At 27.0% G+C, this 17,944-nt stretch overlaps 1 protein-coding gene across 2 annotated transcripts in view; it reads right to left on the bottom strand.

Annotated features, from left to right (window-relative positions):
• Positions 1–17,944, bottom strand: part of LOC117183122 (protein phosphatase PP2A 55 kDa regulatory subunit) — a 164,626-nt gene that overhangs the window by 45,816 nt on the left and 100,866 nt on the right. Inside the window, exon 1 of one of the 2 annotated variants that reach the window (XM_033376302.1) lies at positions 9,121–9,310. The exons of the other annotated variant lie outside the window; for it this stretch is intronic. Coding sequence (XP_033232193.1) covers positions 9,121–9,262 — 142 coding nt within the window. The 5' untranslated portion in view covers positions 9,263–9,310. Of the gene's footprint in view, positions 1–9,120; positions 9,311–17,944 lie in introns of those variants that run through there. 2 annotated transcript variants of the gene reach the window in all.

Here is a 17,944-nt window from a genome sequence, read left to right as displayed (position 1 = left end):
ACGTTGCCATTTACTTTACCTTGATACACTTGTTTCGTTAGTCGTTCATTTGGCATTCTCTCAACATGTCCGAACCATCTTAACCGATTTCTTTCCCATGTGGCTAGAAGTACATCAATAAAATTTCTAAATACCATCAATAATAACTTAAGAAAGTTAACCATTTTTAACAATACCGAAAATAAATAAAAAGCTTTTTAAAATATTTTAAAGCACAAAGTAAATATTTCTTTATCACATTTTTTTTATTGAAGGATTTTTTACTATAAAAACTCCAGGAACTTTAGATGTGGATTTTAAATTTTAATTAAGTTTATAAAAAAAAGAAAAAATAAGCAAAAGAAGAATGATGATGTTTGGCAAGATCAAATATTTCACAATTTCTTACAATATTACAATTTTTTCTCTGTTTACAGTACTTGTAACATTTCTTCACTTTCACAAATCCGCGAAAGTTAACTTAATTGTCTAAAAATAGTACAAAATTAAAAATAAAAAAAAATTAAATAGAAAAATTCTAAAGTTATAAAGCATTCGAATTTCTAACAATTTATTAACAATAGTCTTAATTAATTTGATCTTTTTTTATTAATCTTTATCAATTAATTAATTTCTTATTATTAATCTAACATTATGATTTAAAGAAGTAAATAATCAAAATTATAAATCAATACGTTACATTTAACTCTCTTATTAAAAGCAGAATATAGCGGACAATTCTAGGTTTTATTAGCATCTATTAACGATGATTCATTACATTTTTATCGGAAGCTATTAAGCTCGCTATTATTGAAAACATTTTTTCAACAAACTTCTAAGAAAGGAATGGATAATATAATGAACTAATATTTAGTTTAATTGGACAATTATACAGACGCAATTAACATCATTTTAATCTTGCAACATTTTTAATATAGAATCTTTTATAAACGGAATAAAACGATATTACACAAAACCTTCAAATTTATTATTTTTTTTTAATCAAAAAAGATTTTTCTATCATGAAAGATGAATTTTTAATCTAAAAAAAAACTATTTTCCGTCTAAATCGACGAATATTTTACAAAACAGTACAATTTTCAACTAAAAAATGAATTTTTAAAGAAATTTTTGGATTTTCAACTAAAAAATGGATTTTTAAAGAAATTGTTGGATTTTCAACTTAAAAATATTTTGCCAAAAATGGAAAATGAAAATTTTTCAGTAAAAAAAATTCGTTAAAAAATTTGTTGTTCAATAAAATAGCCAAATTTTAAACCAAACAATGAATTTTCAATTAAAACGATGTATCTTTACAAAAAAATGAAGTTTTAACAAAGTAGTCCAATTGTTAACAAACAAAAGACAAAATCCTAAACAAAGATACGATTTGTCAGTACAAACAGAAAAAAAATTCATCCAACTTGTTGGAATTTTAAGCCAAAAGAGAAATTTTATTTAAAACAATTAAATTTTCAAAGCAAAAATATAAATTTTTGACAAAAAACATAATTTTCAAATCAACTGTTGCATTTGTAATAAAAAGAGAGGAGTTTCAACAAAAAAGATTAGTTTTTCTACCAAAAAAGACAAATTTTAAACAAACAAAAAAACTTATCTAAAAAAAAGGAATTTTCAATTATGCAGTTCAATTTTTGACCAACAAGATGAATTTTTTCTAAAATATGATGAATCTGCAACAAAAAAACTTTTTTTTTTTTAACAAAGTTTTTCAATCCTAAACCAAATAATTTAGTTTCTAAGAAAAAATATGGATTCTTAACAGATAATATAATAGTAGATATTTCTACAAATAATATTTTAATTTTAAATTAAAAACAGTTGAGTTTGGCAAAAAAAAAAAGAATTTTCAAACAAAATAGTTAAATCCACAACCAAAGAAATATGATTTACAACCAACAGTAGAATTTTTCATTAAAAAAATCAAATGTTCAACCAACAATGGAAAACTTAAATGTTCAGTAAAAAAATTAATTAAAAAAAAACGAATTTAACCAACAAATATTTCAGTTGAATTTTTAAAACAAAAAATTTAATTTTCTACAAAAATAGTTGAATTTTAACTGAAAAAGAGGAATTTTCAACAAAATAGTTGAGTTTTCAACCAAAAACGATGACATTTAACAAAATGGTTAAATTTGAAACAAAAAAATAAAATTTTAACTTAAAACTATAATCGATAAGAAGAATCAATTGAAAAAAAAGAAATTCCCCAACGTTTCCATGACATACAAATTTTTCATTTTCCTCGAGCATTGATATACACTGATCAGAATTTTATTTCTCTGGTTTAAGCTTGTAATATTTTTAACGTAGAATCTTTTGTAAAAAGAATAAAACAATTTAAATCTTATATGTTTTTTTAAATTTCATATTTAGTTATTTATTTCAGTTAAGAAAATGACTTTTTTAATATAAAAGATCAATTTTCAATCCAAAAGGACAAAAGTTTAAAAACATAGTGCAATTTTCGAAAAAAAGAAGAATTTTTAACTAAATAGTTTTATTTTCAACAAAATATTTAAATGTTCAAAAAAATAATTGAATTTTGAACTGAACTGTTGAATTTTTACTAAAAAGAAGACTTGTTAACAAAACAGGTTTTTTTTAAAGGGTAATTAAATTTTCAACAAATTAGTTGAATTTTCACCCCAAAAAGAATGATCAATTTTTAGTAAAAAGGAATAATTTTCAAAAAATGAATTTTTGATCAAAAAATTTGAATTAACAAAACGAAAATATCAATTTTCTACCAAAAAGACGAATTATCAACAAAATAATTTCATCGTCAATCAAAGAGATGAATTTACAACTAAAATTTGCATATTGTAACATTTTTAACATAGAATCATTCATGAACAAAATAAAATAATTTTAAATGAAAATGAAAAAATTCAATTGTATTCTTTTTGCCAGTTATTTAATGCGCGTCTTATAGACAAATTTCATTGACTTGCAAGATTAAAAAAAAGATCCGTGACATTTTCCTGACCTATGGCCCCTATGGCCACCCTGTAATATTTTGAAATTGAACAATTACCCTACCTAAAAGTTCCGCGAGTTTCTCGTGCAACTCCTCAAGGGATGAAAATAATGGTTCTTCCCTCACGAAATGCGTGACGTGCTTCGGGGTTCGTTTTCCGGGCGATAAATTTTCCATTTTCAAAATGGGTTTAAAGGCTTCTTTAAGTCTGTACCATGTGTTAATGAAATTGCATTCGTAGCGAAAGGAAAGGTTTGTCTGGTGAAAAAACCTCTTCCTACAGCAAAGAGACATGTCAAAGTCTAATCTTCGATTCAGTTTGTGTACAACTCTCATGACGAGAATGAAAAGGTTTTCAAATATAGGCAAGCGATATTCACTGATTCAGCAATAAAAAAATCACGACGATTTTTATTACTTGTTATTAATAAATTTGAGTCAAGCAAAAAAATTGCAAAACAAAAACTAGTTGATATATGAGAATAAACTCGAATAAACAAAATTTTAATAAATTTCAGAATATTTATAGTTATTATTTTTATAAAGATTATTGTACTTAAATTTTAATTACTAGCAGCATCAATCGTGCGCTACATGCCCGTATAGTTTCTCGATTTAAGGGACAAAATATTTTTAAATACAAAATTTGAATATCTATTTATTTTGTATGTGTATTTGTTTTTGAGCTTATACAAATATCTTAAACCAATAAAATAAATATTTAGCAAACTAGTCCAACATTGAACCAAGTATACTTGGATTTTCAACAAACAAGATGAATTCTAAATGAAAAATGTAATAGTTGAATTTTCTACAAAAACTACCAATTTTTAACAAAAAATGGGTTAGTTAAATATTGTCACTTAAGAAAAATAAGTTTCAGCTGAAAATAAACGACTTTTTTTTAACAAAATAGGGAAATCTTTTATCAAATAATAGAGTTTGTAACCAAATGAGATTAATTCTGAACCAAAAATATGATAGTAGACTTTTCGATTAAAAAGAATGAACTTTTGACGAAAAATATTTGGATTATCGTTTATCAAAGGAATTCGAAATCAAATCAAAGGAATTCTTGAGAAAAGGGGAAAAGAGAAGAATAAAAGAAAGAGTGCGACGTCTGTAGTTACATTAACGAACAATTTGAGATTAGTGTGACTTTTTAGGGTTTTGTAGCTCCGGGCAGAAACCTTTAAAGGTTCCGGTCGGGTGTCCTATGTACTTTTTTCCAAGGAGGGGAAGTGAGAAGAAATTTGGGAAGTGTAATAGGGGAAGTGAGGAGTGTGGGTGAGGGAAAATAGGGGAAAGGGAAATGAGGGTTGAGGAAATAGGAGAATTCAGCTTAGGGTATTAAGGGAAAGTGAAGGAGGAAAAGTAGGGTAAATGAGAGCGAATTATGGGAGAAGTATGGTGAGCAAGGTGAAATTATTATGGGACAGGTATCTGGGAAAGTGAGGGTGAGGGAGGGCCGGGGAAGTGAAAGATGGGGAAGTAGGAGAATTGATGGTAGTGAAGTGAGGGTGAATGATGGAAGGGAAAGTAAGGAAAGGGCTGAGAAATGAGAAGGATTTAAATGGAATAAATGAGGGAAGGATATTAAGCGAAATAGAGGAAATAAATGGAGGGAATGTTAAGGAATTGAGAGCAGGGGAACTAGGCACAGTGAGAGAAAGTGCGAAGTGAAGGGAAATGCCGGTACGGTCAGCAGGGGAAGTGATCGAAAAAAACTAGGAATTATTAGAGAAAACGAGAGGGGTACGGGTAATAAGGGGAAATGAATGCTTGGGTGGGGAAGTAGGGGGAGGAAAGTGTTAGCGGGGGAAGTGATGAGAGGCGGGAAATTAGATAATGAAGAAGTTGGGGGAGGGGAGGGAAAGTAGGGCAATGTAGGGAAGGAATAGTATGGGATGATGTTTGAATGACTTAATGAACTTTTTATAATAGGCAATGAAACGCTTTTTAGTAGGTTTACGGCATCCGCTTTGCCTAATTTTTACAAAATAATTGCATTGTTAAAAGAAAGTTAGTCCGAGACCTGACTTTGAGATCAAAATAATAAATAGTAGATTACCTAGGTACAATTTCAAAATAAGAACCGGATAAAGTTTCAATTGAAAAGGTATGTTTTCGCAAAAAGACATTCAAAGGACCGAAAACTATAAATTTGGTTGAAGAATGTTCCTATATTGCAATGGAGACATAATAAAACAAATAGAAGGAACACTTGGAACGAGATTTCGAAAATAATTTAGGCGTTGTCCACATCACATGAATCGTTATAAGACATGACATCCTCGTCTTTTGCATGCGAAGCACGGTCACCTTTCGAAAGAGAAGTAAACACGTACGTGGTCGAAATTTCATTCCGCCGATGAAGTATATAATAGTGTCTCGGCAATGCAGCGATTTGCCAAATGAATGATAAATTGATAAGACTAAGCACCGGAACCCCGAAGACTCACGCAAAATACAAATCACTTAATATGCATACGAATGACCAATTTCTTTTCCTCACAGGGGAGATTTAGATGAAGTTCAGGAAGAAACGAGGATCTAATCGACAACTGACTTTACAGAGAGTCTCATCAACCGAGATGGATAGATGCAACCGTATAAAGCAGTACCAGTGCAAATTAGAGGCTCTTTGCTAAATAGCTTACTAATCAATTTCCACTAGCATCTCAAGTCATCTATTTACTGAGCAGATTCAAAATGTGAAAATGACCGAGATTTGATTATGGGGATTGCTTTGAAATCCCAATTTTGGAAATTCCCTGCGACCCTGACTTTCCCTAAATTTTCTCTCACCTATTTTCAATTTTGCCTGAATGTTCTAAATTTATCTTTAGGTATAAAAAGAACATTATATATAGAAGATCAATAAGGTTGATCAAAAAATATTTTTTTTGTTCTAAATATATTTTCAACACTTTTAGCGACTACAGTTATACCGAATGTTATATGGCATCATTCACAGTTGAGTTTTCAAATAAAAAATATGAATTTTTATCAAAAAAGTTCAATTTTAAACCAAAATCTTCATTTATCAAGACAAAAACACAAATTTCTTACAAAAGAAACGAATTTTCAACAAAATAACTGTACGTTCACCTAAAACAAATACATTTTTAACTTAAAATAGAATAGTCAAATTTTTAATAACAAAATTAACGTCAAACGAACAGATACATTTTCCGCCAAAAAGGTTTAATTTTTATTTAAAAAATACATTTTCAGCAGCAAATGAAATATCATTGAAATTTTCAGTTAGGAAAAATTACTTTCTATTTGAAAAAAAAAAAACATTTTCAACCAAAGAAATGAATTTTTATTCAGAAAGATAAAGTCTGAAACAGATTAATTTTCAACTTGAAGCAGAATAATTAAATTTCTAGTATAAAAAGTAATTTTCAACCAAACAAAATAAGTTTTAACCAAGAAGAATGAATTTCTATAAAAAAAGGGACAATTTGAATAATTTAATTTTCAGTTGAAAAGATTAATTTTCAATTAAAAAAACTACTTTTCAATAGAAAAATTAATTTTCCACCGCAAAGAAACAAATTTTTAACCAAAAAAGATACATTTGTAACAAAGAAGATTAATTTCCTACCAAAAAAGATTGATTTTTAACAAAATAAATGAAAATTTAACCAAATATTTGATTTTTTCAAGAAATTTTCAAACAAAAATTCAATTTTCAACTTTAAAAAAGAATTTTCACCCAAAAAGATGAATTAGTCTTAAAGAGGATTAATATTCTATTACAATAGACAAATGAACGAAAAAAAGTTTGAAAAACTAAGATAATTAATCATTAACCAAAAAAATGAATTAAAAAAATTTTATCTTTAAACTAAGTAGTTGGAATTTGAACCAAAAAAGATTCATTTTCATCCAAACAATTGTAATTTTTAATTAAACAAGATTCAATTACTTCCACCAAAATAGATGAATTTCCATTCCAAAGTGAAGAATTTTCAATCAAAACGAAAGGATTGTAGCAACCCTGAATAATCCAAAAGAGGTAATTCACAAATTACGTAAGATGATTGTGGGGAGGGGGGGGCGCTGACACCAAAACTTAATTTTCAAAATTCCCTGATATTTTTGTCTAACCAACTTTTCTTTTAACCTGATCATTAATATTTAAAGAGCAGAATTTCAGATCAAATTGATGTATTTATTGCAAACAAAAAATTTGATTTTTCTACCATAGAAGATAGTTTACCATAGTTTAACTTGTAACAAAATTATTGGATTTTCAACCCAACGATCGATTTAGAAATAAAACATTTTTAACTCCTACCAAAAACAGTTGCATTTCACCCAAATATTTAATATTTCCAGAAAGGGAGGATTTTCTTAGAAGAGTTGATTTTTTACAGATAACAATTAATTGTCATAAAAAAATTCATTTCCAAACGAAAAAGGTGACTTTTCTATCATAAACGATTAATTTTCAGTACAAAAGTACCCATTTTTACATAAAAGAGTTGAATTTTTGACCAAGAGCTGAATTTTAAAATCAAAGAGACGAACTTTGAGTCGAGAAGATTTAATTTTGTACTACAAAAAAAAACACACTTTCAACAGAATATAGAAATTTTGAAGCAAATAGTTAAAGTATCGACGAAAATAGAATTGATCAATTTTCCGTAAGAACAAAAATTCAACCAATAGGCGAATTTTCTTTAAAACAATTAGATTCCCAACCAAAAAACAGGAATAAAATTTTCAATAGAAAAGTTACCAAGAAGAGTAATTTTCTAAATTCCTACCAAAAATACGAATTTTCAACAAATTACACAAATTTTCAACTAAAAAAGATAAAATTTGAACAATAAATGGAACAGCTAAATTTTCAAAAATTCAACTAAATAGTTCAATTTTCAACAGAAAAGAAGTATTTCCAACGAAAAAGATTAATTTCATACCAAAAAAATTAAGTTATCAACAAAATATATGAATGTTCATCCAAATATGGGTTTGAATTTGAAACTAGAAAATAAATTAATTTTCAACTATAGGGCTAAATCTTTAAAAGAAAAGAGTTTTTAACCAAACAGTTGAACTGTCAACAAAGAAGATTAATTTTTTATAAAAAAGACGAATTTTCCATAAAATAGTTACATTATCAATCATAAAAATTAATTTTCAACCAAAGAGATAAATTTTCAACCACGAAGATTAATCCTCAACCTAAAAAGACGAATTTCACACTAAAGACATGAATTTTCAAAAAAAATGTATTATTTGATATTTAAAAATATTTAAATAATAACTATACAATTTTTAACCAAAACAAAAAAAATCTCAACACTTACTGGATTCTATTTATTCAGTTCATATGCAAGTGACAAAAGAGAAAAGAGGGAAAGGGGGTAATAGGGAAAAGAATTTGAAGCCTGCGATAAATAAATAAGAATTTTGAAAATTTGGCTGAAATATTACATTTTTCTTAGAAAATGAAGTTAATTTTGCACTGCACACTATTTGGTTTTGGTTTACTCGCATTGACATCCAGACTATACAAACTGCGTCGGACTACGCAACATTTTAGGCCCCGAATAAATTACAAAACTGTACGTTGCAAGTCTTTTTTGTCCTTTAAAACTTATTTCAGTAAATCTTAGTAAGTAAATCTAAATAAAAGTAAGTAAATCTTACTTTTCAGTAAAATCTTAGTAAGATTTTCAGATGCGGGGAGGGGGTTAAAAATGTTAGAAAAACACCTTACGTAATTTTTTGATGACCCCAAAATATCCTCGGCACGAATTCACACTTTTATTCCAGTTTTATCACATTCTCAAACACACTGAGATGATTCGCCAAAAGAATTCACAATCCACTTTTTTTCGTAATTAAAAATTAACTAAAAGATCGACACAATGGACATCTTGAAAATTCATTATAACGTTTTTTTTCGGTTGAAATAAAACGACAAAAGAAACAATAAAGGATAAAAGGATTTTCATTCCATATGATACCTTGGGTGAAATTTTATTTGCAATCCACTTTTCCTTTTATTTCAGCGGTATATTTTTACAGAAATACTTTTGAAGCAAGGAATTTCCGTTATAAAAATTTGAAAAATTTAAGCTGGCGTCCCAATATGAAATAAATTGTATACATACGGTAGTAATGTCGATAATCATCATCGAACGGATTAGTCGCTACAAGTGTTTTGGCATGATTATGACTATTTAAAAGGCCACTTTTCTTTGCCAAATGCTGTGTTGCTATTTTTTTACGTGCTCGACCTGATCGCGTGTTCATCTTTCAATCAAACGGACAGACTGACTGAAGAAAACTTGCGCCAATAACATTCACAAAGGACTAGCACAATATTTTGATTGTGTTTGCTTCTAATTCTACCAGTCAATTTCAATTTTAATAAGCATCAATAATAAATTATTTATGCAGAGTCAACGTCTAAAGGAAAAGCAATATTAGATGAATTTTCTACCAAAAAATACAAATTTTCAACAAAATACATCGTTTTTTAATTTAAAATATATAAATTATTAACGAAAAATTGACTAGTTCAATTTTCGAAAGAATCCTTAATTTGTCAATCAAAGAAATGAATTTTTAAGACAAATTTTCAAACAAAAAATAGAAGAGTTTAATTATCACGCAGAAAAATAAATTTTCAACAAATAGTTAAATTTTCAATCAAAGAAATGAATTTTTAACCAAAAATGGAACAGCTCAATTTTCATTTAAAAAATTAATGAATTCTTAACAAAAATGGAAGAGCTAAAATGCAGGTTCGTGAAATAAATTAAAAAAAAAAACTAATTTTCAACCAAAAATAGAGGAGTTCAATTTATCACTTTGGTAAATAAAATTTCAACAAAATAGTTACATTTTCAATCAAAGAAAAGAAATTTTAATAAAAATGGATTAGTTCAACTTGCAGTAAGAAAATAAATTTTGAATACAAAAAAACAACGAAATCTTAACAAAATATTTAAATTTTCAACCAACAAAAACTGCTTTTTAACGAAAAATGGAACAATTCAATTTTTTAAAAATTAAGTATCACTTTAAAAAATAGATTGTCTAAGGAATAGTTCAATTTTCAACCAAGCAATTGAATTTTCACCCGAGAAGATTTAATTTCCTAAAAATACAAGAATTTTCAATCAAATATAGAAGACTTAAATTTGTAGTTAGAAAAACAAATTTTAAACAAAATAATTGAATTTTCAATCACAGAAAGGAATTTTTAACGAAAAGTGGAAGAGCTAAATTGCAGGTTCAGAAAATAATTTTTTTTTAAGGAAACGATTTTTCAACAAAATAGTCAAATTTTCTACCAAAAATAGAGGAATTCAATTTATCAGTTTGGAGAATTAATTTTTGAACAAAATAGTTAAATTTGGAATCAAAGTAATGAATTTTTAACTAAAAATGGAATAGTTCAATTTGCAGTTCGAAAATAAATTTCAAACAAAAAAAAATCGCAACACAATAGTTCAATTTTAAACAAAAAAATTAATTTTCAACAAAAAATTGAATAGATAAATTTTCAGTAAACAAATTAAGTTTCAACTAAATAAAATAAATTGTTAAAGAAATAGTTTAATTTACAACCTAGCAGATGAATTTTTAACTAAGAAAATTAAATTTCCAAAACTACATGTATTTCAATTAAAAAATAAATACATTTTCAAACAAAAATAGAAGAGATTTAATTTCTGTTAGAAAAATTAATTTTCAATACAAAATTGAATAGTTCAATTTTCAGTTTAAAAAAAATAGATTTTGAACAGAATAATTAAATTTACATAAAAAAAATGAATTAGGATTAACCAAAAATTCAAATAGGTAAATTAACAGTTAAAAATGGAGTTTCAACTAAATAAAATAAATTTACGAAGAAATGTTAAATTTTCAACCAAAAAATTAATTTTGAATCAAAAATAAAATATCTTACTTTTTAGTTCGAAACATAAATTTCGAACAACAAAAAAACTAATTTTCAAAGACTTAGTTCAATTTTCCACTAGAAATGATATAGTAAATTATGAATTTTTAACGAAATATCTAGTTAAATGTTTAATCCAAATGACTAATTTTCTACCAAAAAAAGACAAATTTGCAGTTTGCAATCAATATAATAATTTAATTTTCAATCAAAGGAATGAATTTTGAAACAAACAGGTGAAATTTTAACTAATGAACATTTGACCTACTTACAGAAGTTATACAGTTTTTTGTTAAAATCTACAAAAATGATTACAATTCTTCTACATATTTTAAAACCTTCATCTTGAATTGATTAATAAATCAATTTCGATTATAAAAAAGTTGAAAATTTTAAAATTTATGTTTTTTTCATTTTTAAGAATAGGAAGTTTTTAATTGTCCAATTTATAGTATTTATATCATTTAGAATTTGATGATATTGTGTAATTTTAACCATTCTGAAAATGATATCTACTTAACTTTCTTACTTTAATTTAAAATTTATTTAATTTTAAATTTCTCAAAAATCAAGAACACTTAAAACTACAAATTATTCAGGTTTGTACCCATCCAATTTTAAATCGTAAAGTGTCTAAATTTAAAACGTATAAATAATTTAAATTTAAAATAGAATTCCTACTTTACCGACATTTTTTGCAAAAATAATATTTTTAAATCTAAACAATTAGGACCGTAAAAACGTTCCTTAGTTCATTTGATTTAGTTTCTATACTTTTTTACTCGATATCTCGTTTCGTACATATCTAAGTTAATCCAATACAAAATATTTCTGCAATATATAAATTGGATAAGAATCGTCTTAAAATTGAAATTCTGCAAATTTTAAACAGGCACTTTTTTCTTAAATTCTTCCTGCCTTTTGTCGAGGGGGAAAAATCTCTGGTCATCCGCTGGAACACTCGGTTTTCCGACTGGTAATCCGAGTAATCTAAGTAATCCAGTGTAATCCTCGGCAATCCAATTGTAATCCTAGGTATTTCGCTTGTAACACTAGATCATTCATTTTTAAGCCTTGATAATCCACTTTTTATTTTAATTGATCTGCTGTAATCCAAGTAATGCGAGGAATCTAGTGTCATCCAATTGCAATCAGAAATAATCCACTTTTATATCAGAGTAATTAAAATAATTGGGTTTAATCCTAGATAATCCGAATTTAATTCGAAGTAATCCATTTGGAATCCGATTTAATGCGAGTAATGCGAAGAAATATAATTGTAATTCTGAGTATTCCTATTACATTCCTATATAAAATCTACTGTTAATCCTGGGTAATCTACTTGTAATCCGAAGTAATTCGATGTATTACAAGTAATCCAGAGGAATCAAATTGTAATCCTAGGTATTCTTCTGGTTATTACACCATTAAGCCATTTCCCTTTCGGGGTAGGGCTTGTAATTCTAGATAATCTAGATAATTCTAATATTTCTAATTCTAGATAATGCTAAATAATCTACTTGTAATTGAATTACTCAGACATAATCAGAGTAATCCAGTGTAATCCTAGGTAATCTAATAGTAAGCCACCTCAGCTGGACCGCATTTTTTAGAAGCTGTTTCTTCCCTTCGACATTTCCCTTCTGCCAATTAAGTTTTCAAGATTTTTCAAGTTTTCAAATTAATTCTTATTAAAATAAAAAAACTTAAATTTCATTTCGAGGATCTATTCTAAGAATATTACAAAGAAAAATATATTATTAATTTTTTTCAATATTAAAGAATAATTTTTTACTCTCAACAGTCGCAATATTTGCAATTCTGAGGACATATTCAACCACAGATTCATCCTGTAACTATCTTCCAGTTCCAGAAGCGCTCCTATTTTATGGCAAACCGGCACACACAATTGTAGCTCGGATTACGGATTCACAGGCGCCTGTCACGGAAACATGAGCGCCTGATATTCTGCTCTAGCCACACTCTAGCAAACATACAAAATTCGCTCAGAGCACGCTTTGGCACATAAGAAAATACTAAATAGTTCAACCGAGCTGGGATTGTAAAGACTCTAAAATAAAAAAGAAGAGAGAAACCCTGTTTTAAAAACCATTAAAAACTTTTTTTGCTAATTTAAGGCCATGTAATACTTACCCAATTCCTACCTTACCAACATTTTTTTGGAATAACTTACATCCATGCGAAAAGAAATATTGAGCTGAAAATTTTAGAAATTAAATAAATGACACTAAAGAACGTTCGATGGTCGCCAATGTTTAGAAATACAAAAAAAAATTCAAAATTTTTTTAAAAATTAATCTTTTTGCAGTTCTATGCATTTAGGACCATACAAGCGTTTCTTAGTACATTTCATGAAATTGACCAAACTTTCAACTCGATATGTTAATTGGAAGGGACGTATTTTTTGCGAAAAATAAGTTCGGTAAGGTAGGAATCGGACGAGTATTCCGTAACCCTCTAGGAGTGTAAAATACATTTTTCTGTTTTACTTTTAGCATATTTATAAAAAATCTGAGTTTAAATAATATAATTTTCAAAATATTTTCGAATACACAAATATATCGTTTGATATTTAAAAAAAATCATTTTCTGGAATAAATATTTACTTGCGTTTTGACATTAGCCGGTTGCGTAATGCTAAGACCTCCCCCCCCCCATGCCTTCGAAGGACTACGGTTTTGAATTTGGATTTAATAAATTTCATTTGTTCATTCCAATATCATTCTTAATATTTGTATGCTAAAGGATAATTTAATTGGTGTGAAATGTTTTAATTTAATGCACATCGCTATACGGTTTGTAAAATATTTTTTGAAAAAATTTTTAACTCTGTGTGGCCACAAAACTTTATTTTCAAAATTTCCTGAATATTTCCTGACCAATGTTTGATTTTGCCTGACCATTAATATTTAAAGATCAGCATTTCAATCTTGTAACATTTTTAACATCGAATCTTTTATCAACCGCATGAAAAAACTTGAGATTAAAATGAAAATTTTCAAATTTATTCATTTCAACCAAAATGATGATTTTTCCAGCATAAAAGATGAATTTTCGACCAAAAAATATTACTTTAACAAAACAGGTACATTTTCAATAATATCATTAAATAGTTAAATTTTCAAGCCGGAAAAACTGATTTTTTAAGATTTTGGTATTTTCAACTCGAAAAGAGGAATGTTCAACAAATAAATGTACAACTTTATATAAAAAAGAGGAATGTTCAACAAAATAGTTTACATTTTATCTAAACTTATGAATTTTCGACCTACAAAGATGAATTTTCAAACAAATGTTCGAATTTTGAATTTAAAAAAAAGGACTAAACTTCAACCCGAAACAGTTGCATTTTAAACTAAATAGTTAAATGTCTAACAATATATAAATGAAATTTAAAAAGAAATGGAAAAATATGAATAAATTTTCAATAAAAGAGTTGAATTTTTAACAATATAATTTAATTCTCAATCAAACAGTTAAATTTTCAACCACAAAAGATCAATTTTCACCTGAAATGATGAACTTTCGAACGAAGTGTTGACTGTTACGGAATTTTCCGCAAGACTAATCACTTTTCCAGATTTTCAAGACTAAGATTATAAAAAATTTCGTAAAAATTAATAATTAAAAAATTCTGTAAGATATTTAGTAAAAAAAAATTTCATCCAAATTGTTGAACTTTCCAAGTCAGAAGACGAACTTTCCGTGAAGCAGTTGAATTTTCTGACCCGAAACAAATCAATTTTTAACAAAAAAGTTTATGATGAACAAAAAAGTTCATTTTTAACAAAAAAGGTTAGTTATCAACGAAACAATTGAGTTGAGAACAAAAAAAGAGGAAATTTTAAATGAAGGAGATTAGTTTTCTACCAAAAAGGACGAATTTTCAAGTAAAGGGGTCAATTTTTAATCAAAAATCAAAACACACATTTTCAGATAAAAAAAAAACCAACTGCCACAAAAATAGTTAAACTTTCAGCCAAAAGATGAATTTTTAATTGAAATGATGAATCTTCAACCAATAAATGATTTTTAAGAAAGTGATTCAGTCTTTTAAAATGTAGTTCAATTTTGAACCAAAAAATATTAATTTTCAACAAATAGTTGAATTCTCAACCAAAGAAGGTTAATTTTTAAACGAATAGTTGCACTTTTATCCAAAAAATGTAAAATTTTACCAAATCAGATAAATTTTCAAACTGAAGAGACAAATTTTCAAAAAAAGTTGTAATTCCAAGAAAAAAACGTTTCAGTTGAATTTTTAAAATATGAGTTTTCAATAAAAGTTAATTGACTACGAAAATAGTTGAATTTTCAAACAAAAAAAGAGGAATTTTCAACATATCAGTCGATTTTTTAAACTAAAAAGATGACGTTTTCACAAAATTTCTTAATTTTCAACATAATTATAAATGTGTTAACTACATAAAAGTACAATTATCAGCAGTAAGTAATTAGACTTTTCCCTGACTTTCCCTGAGCAATAAAATTCTCTTTCTTTACCCAGATTTTCACGCAAATAAATAATAAAAAAGGCTTTTTGCTCAACTTTTTAACAATCCTTTGTGTTATTACATTAATTCAAAATGAGAAAATAATTTTATAAACCTGTAGAATAAATTCGTAACAGTTTTCATAAGATTTTACTAATGTTCCTTTTACATAAACATTTATAGGGCCAAAAAAGCTATTTTTCGTCAAATTTACCATTTTTACAATACGGTTTAATTCCTTTTTTCACGATTTTTATGATTTATTTTTAACAATATTACTTTTATATAAAAAAATTTCTAGAGAGAAATGGCGTATTTCGTAAAAATACAACTTTTTTGTGCATAACATTTTTGTGTAATGTCATTATTATTTAAAAAAATCGATCAAAAATAAAAATCACTCTGACTTTTCATGATTTTGGTTAAAAACTAACTATACCTTGAAAAGTATGCATTTTAGATGAAAATATTGTACAAAAAAATATAGATACCAATAAATTGTACTTTTGTAGCAAGCTCAGACATCTTGAAAAACAACTATTTTGTGTTCAACTTTTGGCTCAACAATCAATAGTTTTCGGAAAAAAGTGACAATTGCATGGAGAAAATAGATCGAGAAACTTGACCAAACTCATTTGGGTAAACTCGGGACATATGGACACTTTGATAAAGTTTCATTTTTAGTTTGGTGAAACGAAATTCGGTAATACCTCTTGGTAGTTGACATTTTAATAGATATAATTGTAAAATATATAAAACGTTAGATAAAGATTAATGAAAATTTGGGTAAAACGCGGTCGAAAACTCGGTAAAAAATATACGAGGGTTTACAAGGGAAGTCACGAGGGAATCACTGACGCTCGAGAAACTTTAACTATCAGTTTGGTAAACCGTAAGCTTCTGTGAATAAAAAAGAACTTATACGCGATCAATAGCATACAACCTATATATACACATAAGTCAGTCACATTCAATCAGAATACAATTTCGTACACATACACACACACAATTTAGCTTAAACAATTACATTAAACTACAATACATTAGATACGGTACACTCGCACGCTTTTAACAATATTAACGCTATTAAAAATCGAAAACGCTGGCGACGGGATTCGAACCACCTAACCGAAGTTTAACGCGTTCTATCGCTAACGACGTAAGCCTTACGGCTAATCTAACAGTTGGCTGCCGGAAAAAAAATCTCGACTATAAAGTTAAAGTACGAGTACGTCAGGGCCGTGCAAAAAATATCTGCGGCCCATTTCAGCAAAAAATTTTATTGTAACATTTAATTGATGAGCGAGTTTTTAAATTAATGAGAAGTAAATAATAACATTGGATAATTTTTTATTTAAAATTTTCTAACCTTGAAACCCTAAATTATTTATTTTTAATATTTTAAATGTTTGCATCGTCTACTTTTAAAAAAAATGTTTGATTTAAAATATTCAAGCCATTAAAATTGAGCATTAAAAACCTGAAACTTAAGTTTATATAAAATCTCTTAAATTAAATTAGGTTAGAATTTCAGGAATTAAATCTAATATGCAAGCTAATGCGCTTTACAGGATTTATTAATTATATTGCATGAAGCTTATGAATATGAAAATATGAATAACACACATATCTTAAGAAAATTTTGGATATCTCTTCTTGAAATACTACTAAGTCCTTATTCAAGATTTTAAATTGAAGATACTTTAATTTTTAATATGTGCAACTTATCATGTAGTTTTGAATGTTGTTTTGCATAATTCAATTTTAGATACTCACAATTAAATACTCTACAATATTAAAAATGTATTAAAAAATTCTGGATAATTTTGAGGACTTAAACTTAAATTTTCAACTCTACATCTTCCAAATTGAAGAAACTTGTATTGTATATCATCCAAATTGAATAAGTACCAATTTGCAAAATATAAAAAATTTAATTAATTTGTCTGAATAATTGTGGCTAAAATTAATTAAATTGTTTTATTTTCCAATTTAGTTAAATGGTACCGTATTATTCAACTAAAATGTTGATTTTACCACTTAAATTCTAAATCGAAGGAGTAGCTAGATTCATTGGTCTTCGCCGACACTACATTTTCTGTAAGATTTTTAGAAATATATTTTATTCTCTTGAATAAAAAATTTATAATTGTTGAGAAATTGTCAAAAATTCAATTTTTTATCTATGCTCACCTCTGCAGCATTATACATCCAACTGATTATTGCGTATTTTACTGAGAAGTTTGCACACATATTGCCAATACATGCTGACATTTTTTTCGATATCTAGAATAGTTTTTAAATTTTGACGAAAAAGTGATGATCACGAGGATATAAGGTTTAACGAAATGCGCTAATTCACGGAGAAAAATGGATGTTCAAAAGTAAAATCTAGATGTTCAGGGTTAGCATATTATACCAGGTGTATACATATGAAACCGGTATTTTTTCAAGAAAAAAACACATTTATTTCAAGAGAATGATAACAAATATTTTATTCAAAGTATGCGC

The sequence above is a fragment of the Belonocnema kinseyi genome, chromosome 2 (genome assembly GCF_010883055.1).
Source record: "Belonocnema kinseyi isolate 2016_QV_RU_SX_M_011 chromosome 2, B_treatae_v1, whole genome shotgun sequence".
Classification (NCBI taxonomy): Eukaryota; Metazoa; Arthropoda; class Insecta; order Hymenoptera; family Cynipidae; genus Belonocnema; species Belonocnema kinseyi.
Note: the sequence above shows the minus strand (reverse complement) of the source record. Positions and strands in the feature narration are given on the sequence as shown.